A 6,140-nucleotide genomic window follows, 5' to 3' on the forward strand; every position below is an offset into this window, starting at 1 on the left:
ATCCTTTAGAGCCGTTTTATATACAGCCTCCTTGCATTCTTGTTCTAGGAATTTGTAGGTAAAGAGAATTATGGGCATAACCCCTACCGTTAGGCCAAGGTATTTTTCATCATATGTCTGTTTTATTCTGTTACCCAAATCTCTAAGCATCTTTAGCCAGAATTTTTCTAAGAGCTCGGATCCTTTATATAATCTTCCAGCTTTTGCTGTTAACTTCATATAATCATTCATATATTGAATGATATTTTTAACATTATCACATGAGAATTTTTCTAGTTCTCAGGCAGCATCCTGAATAGTTGTAGATCCCTAGGTTGGATCTTCTGATGAGAATACTTTTCTCATTTAGGAAAGTATATTTTGGGTATCTTCCCTTCCTTCAACTATATCAATTAGGGCTCCATACTCCGTTGGGTAACTCATACGCCACTGTATCCATGTAATCTTTTCTATTTCACCCAGTAGGTTTTCAATATATTCTACCTTATCTTTGGTATTCGAGAATATCTACCCTGAAATATGGTTCTTTGTTATAGACTCCCATCGGGTAAATGTGTCATCAAATAATCCCAATTGTTTAGGAATAACGAACATAGCTCCCCCTTGCTGCTAGGCTGACAAGAGCACCCATAATTCATTGTTAAGCCCTCCTCTGAACCTTGCCTTTTGCGGACTTTGTTTATAAATAGGTTGGGGCCTCGAAGGGCCCAGATATTCCCTTGCGGGTGGATATTCGGGAGGTCCCATCGTAGCATCCACTGGCAATCTGTAGGGTGATATTACTGTACTTGTTGAGTAGACCTTCTGGGCCTCTTCTTGTTCAGGGATAACTGCTTGGGTTAGTCGTTGGAGAATTGGGTATTCCATACCTGTTGCAAGCAAATGGGTGTCATCCGAGTCTTCATCCCCACCATCTTTTGTTGCGAAAGGGTTAATAAATTCCGGAGGGGGATCATCAGGATAAGAGTCCCACTTTGGAATATCATGATAAAATTGACTAGGTGTGATCATCGAAGCTAGATGTTGGATATAGGCGAGGAAATCGTCATCTGGTTCAGTGTCATCAGGAGGAGGGTCCATGGACCGGAGTACAGAGGCCCCTGGCCTTGTATCTCCTGCATAGGCTCCCACTAAGTCATGCTGATCAGAGTCGTCCTCTAAAAGTGCCAACATCATATGTCGTTCTTTCGGGAGTAATGCTTGAAAAATAGGTGGTGGAGATGCTGAGGGGATTGCCCTATCAGTTGACCCAAACCCTTGTATTCCCCTAGTGGTTTCTTCAAGATGGTGAACTTGATACAACTCAAGTAGGAGAATTCGCTCGAATATAAGTTGAGCAATGCAATCACCTGAGTGAATAACCAGTGCTACATCTGAATGATTGAATGCTACATTAATAATCTCGCCTCGATAGTCACAATCAATAACTCCGGCGCCAATATCCATTCCATGTTTCCATGTATAGCTAGATCTTGGGGTGATTCATCCATATCTTCCCCATGGAATTTCCATACCAATACCGGTATGTATTTGAGCCCTCCCTCGTGGTGGTATGGTGCAGTCATGGCTTGCTGCTAAATCATATCCTGCAGTACCGGAGGATTTTCTCTCAGGTAAAATTGCATAGGGAGAGGAGAAGTATACCGGAACATTAGGATAGATTTGGTCTTCGGGAGTTTCATCCACTGGGTCATCAATATATGCGAAGACTCTTGATGCTTGTTCCACAAGAACCGCTAATGTATGCAAAGACTCTTCATCACTTTGTATTTCTTCATCACGATGGTTGTAACGAGGTGGCTCTGCCATACTTGCCTCTCTATAATTGCTAAAACTTAATGAAATTCGCCCGTCCATGAGGTTCCTACTGCTTACCTCTGTGGGACGCATAGGAATATTAAGGGTCGTTGGACGAATTGTTCAGTTTAGCCCTTGTAAATCTTGGTAGAAAAACACCTTCCAGGTAGTGCATTGACCCCATGGCTAGCTAAATAGTCGATGACTCCTTGTATTTCATAAGCGAATCCGACATTAGGGGTGTTGGATAGTCTTCCTACAAGCCCCCTTGTAATTAGCAAATTTGCCTCGCCATGCCGCCACTGCTCATATCCCTTGGTGAGGATGGTTACCTGAATATTTCGAAAAAAGTTGCCAACCATTAGCATTATATTGAGAATTACATAGATGAGTTGACTTCCTCTGATTATGTCCACTTCCATAGATGCAAGGATGGCTTGATCTCCTTCCTGTCGGTTGTCATGAAATACTATTAGGGTCATTGTTCCATCTTCTTGTCGGTGTAGGGTCTGTATTCAAACTTGCAGTACACTTAGGTGGATATACTTTATCCTGCTCCTTTGAAGTTGGAGAAAGCTTTCTTCTTGGACAAACGTCCTGTCTACCTGATGGCCTTCTATAACCAATATAGCTTCCTCAGATCTATGAATATAGACCCGATGGTGTACATCATCTCTTCAGGAGTGATATAAAACCTACACGGGGGCAATAGAGGCTCTTTCCTGCATAGAGAGATGTAGTTGTATCTGGGGATCGATTTGTTGCTCGAGGGTGTATATTGGTGCAGATCCCCCAGTTAGTCTTCTGCCCAACCTCCTAGCGGCTTGCTGAGCATTATGGAGTCACCTTTGGTTACACCGATATTCTCTAATTTGGTCTTCAAATAGGGGTGTTGTTATATTTGGTTGTTTGACGAGAGTTCTTGAGGCCTTTAATTTTTCCTGTTCTTCCTTTAAGATCGTGTAGGGGTCTTTAAAGATGTTGGGTTATCGGGCTGTGAAAATCGCGTTTTCGAGTCGCGGAAACCCCGAATCACCCATGCCACTGGATCTCGTGCGAATAAAAACTTTTGAAAATATGAGTACGAGTTTAAAACTATGATCTACAGTAGATCTACAAAGGAAAAACATTTTATACCTTTGAAGCGTGCCCTAGCTAATCCCGCTCGTCCAACGGTATGCCGGATCTCGAAGTTGTCAACGTAGACAACTCTCTAGTGATATCCACATGAACAAGATGTGTTCTCTAACACTCAAGGATGGAGAAGAGAGCACCACAAGTGTGCTAGCACTCTCTAGGGCTCTCGGGTAGGATTGGAAGAAGAAGAAAGGAAAAGAAGAGAACACACTCCTCTAAAATCTCTATGTGACTTTCACTAACCTTTCTTCTTGGATTAGATTCACTCTCCATTCTTCTCCCTTGCTTGAAACCCACGACCAAGAGAAGAGAAGGAGCATGAAGGGAGCTTAGGAGGAGGAAGATCACTTGAAAATGAGAGTTACACTTGCAAAATGAAACTCTTTTCATCTAATTAAGTGGTTTGTAACCTCCATGGGATACCAAGAGTCACAACTCTTGGTAACTCCCATGAGGTGGCACTTCACTTAAGTAACCATCATGATGTGGAGCATGATCATTGGTCCACTTAATGCCAACTCACCAATGAGGTGGCATAAAGTCAAGTCAAACTTGACTCTTCATCTTCCTCTCAAGTCAAGTCAAACTTGACTTAATCTCTCTCATGGTTGATCTAATCCAACCATTTAATTCAAGCCAATTTAATACAATGAATCTAATTCATTTAATTAAATTGATTCAATGAGTCATAATCTAAATTAGACTCAGTAAACACATGAATCAACTTGAGTCCAACTCAATTAGCCCAATTAGGATTACTCTTAATCCAATTTGATTCATCAAATGAATCTAATCCTCTTGGTTCATCATATGAACCTAATCTCCATCCACTTGTTCTTTGTGTATGACCCAATAGGTTCTTGTAACGTTGGCAATGCCCCTAAACTCATTTAGAAACATAAGTAATGAGCGGTATCTAGCAATACATCATTACTACCCAAGTTACAAGAATGTTGAGATACAACATCACCTTGTGACTACTAATTGTGACTCATCACAATATATGACAAGTGTTCTTCTATCCTAGACATCTAGATTGATCAATGTGAGGCATAGACTGTGTCATCCTCTAATCAATCTAAATCTTGAACTCCAAGTAGACTCACTCAATCAAATGAGCTTAATATCTCATATTGACTCATTTGGGCATGGCCATGCACTTCGTGGTCTCACTCTATCAAGAATACCGATGTCTCTCCCGTCATATAGGAGGGATAGATCCCATCTACATCACTCACATCCCTCCGCATAATTTGTTACATACCCAGTAATCGCCTTTATAGTCCACCCAATTACGGGTGACGTTTGAGGAAACCAAAGTACATAACTCCTTATGTAGGGAACCATGGTGACTTCAGGTCTAAGGACTAGTAGTCATACTAATAGCGACATGAGAAAGTATATGACACTCATATAACGATCCATGATACTTTCTCATGGCGGGTCATTCAGTATACATTCTCCAATGCATACCCATGTGTCAACTTGATATCTCTATATCCATGACTTGTGAGATCAAGTCATCGAGTTGACCTACATGCTAGTCTTATTGCATTAACATTGTCCCTGAATGTTAATACCCGACTAGGAATGATTAAGAGTAGTGTTCCCTATATTATCTCACTATCGGTTCAACTAACCGATTGATATAGGTGAGAACCTTCTACTCAAGGACGTTATTATACTTAGTTTATTTGGCACCAATACAAGTAAGTATAATAACCAAAAACCAAATGCCTTTATTTATATAGAATATGATACAACAAGTCCAAAATACAATCATCAAATGATTGGCTCTAGGGCTCTAGCTAACAATCTCCCACTAGCACTAGTGCCAATCAGGCTCTAAGCCCCAATGACCTAGTGTGACCATCATGCTTCCTCTGTGCCAAAGCCTTGGTCAAGGGATCTGCGATGTTAGCCTCTGTAGGTACTCTGCAAATCTTCACATCTCCTCTCTCGATGATCTCTCGAATGAGATGGAAGCGCCGTAGTATGTGTTTGGTCCGCTGGTGTGAGCGAGGTTCCTTCGCCTGTGCTATAGCTCCATTGTTGTCACAATAGAGCTCAATAGGGTCAGCAATGCTAGGAACCACCCCAAGTTCAGTGATGAACTTGCGAATCCAAACTGCCTCCTTTGCTGCCTCTGATGCAGCAATATACTCGGCCTCTGTCGTAGAATCAGCTACTGTGTCCTGCTTCGAACTCTTCCAGCTCACAGTACCACCATTAATGCAAAACACGAACCCCGACTGCGATCTATAGTCATCCTGGTCGGTCTGGAAGCTAGCATCACTGTAACCCTTTACAGCTAGCTCATCATTGCCTCCATATATCAAGAAATATTCTTTAGTCCTTCTTAAGTATTTAAGAATATTCTTGACCGCTATCCAGTGACTTTCACCTGGATCTGACTGGTATCTGCTCGTCATGCTCAAAGCATACGAGACATCAGGTCGAGTACATAGCATGGCGTACATGATCGATCCTATGGCTGAGGCATAAGGGATCTGATCAATGCGGTCTCTCACCTCTCTAGAAGAGGGACCTTGAGTCTTCGAAAGACTCACGCCATGTGATATCGACAGAAATCCCTTCTTGGAGTTCTGCATGGCAAATCGAAGGAGTACCTTGTCAATATATGTACTCTGACTTAGGCCAAGCAATCTCTTAGATCTATCTCTATAGATCTGTATCCCTAGAATGCGGGATGCCTCACCTAAGTCCTTCATTAAGAAACAACTCCCTAGCCAGGTCTTGACAGACTGAAGCAAATGTATGTCCTTCCCAATGAGTAGTATGTCATCCACATACAATATGAGGAAGAGAACTATATCCCCTACAACCTTCTTGTAGACACAAGGCTCATCTTTGTTCTTGATGAAACCAAACTGTTTGATTACATCATCGAATCGAAGATTCCAGCTCCGAGAAGCTTGCTTTAGTCGATAATGGACCTATGCAGCTTGCATACTCTGCTAGTATGCTTTGGATCTACAAAACCCTCAGGTTGTGTCATGTACACATCCTCGAGTAGGTTTCCATTTAGAAACGCAGTTTTGACGTCCATCTGCCAGATCTCGTAATCGTGGTAAGCTGCAATAGCAAGCATGATTCGAATAGACTTAAACATCGCTACTGGAGGAAAGGTTTCATCATAGTCAATACCATGAATCTGCTTGAAACCTTTAGCTACCAAGCGACCC

General features: G+C 41.9%; 1 protein-coding gene across 1 annotated transcript; it reads right to left on the reverse strand.

Moving 5' to 3' along the window:
* Positions 1–1,482: 1,482 nt before the first annotated feature.
* On the reverse strand, positions 1,483–1,809 carry LOC122031332 (deoxyuridine 5'-triphosphate nucleotidohydrolase-like). The gene has a single exon (XM_042590458.1). The coding sequence runs from the start codon at positions 1,807–1,809 to the stop codon at positions 1,483–1,485; it is 327 nt and encodes a 108-aa protein (XP_042446392.1).
* Between the last annotated feature and the right edge of the window lie 4,331 nt (positions 1,810–6,140).

The sequence above is a fragment of the Zingiber officinale genome, chromosome 11A (assembly GCF_018446385.1).
Source record: "Zingiber officinale cultivar Zhangliang chromosome 11A, Zo_v1.1, whole genome shotgun sequence".
Taxonomy (NCBI): Eukaryota; Viridiplantae; Streptophyta; class Magnoliopsida; order Zingiberales; family Zingiberaceae; genus Zingiber; species Zingiber officinale.

Excerpts from the sequence above, each read along its gene's own strand:
- LOC122031332 (XM_042590458.1), bottom strand. The coding sequence starts at position 1,809 with ATGGCAGAGCCACCTCGTTACAACCATCGTGATGAAGAAATACAAAGT.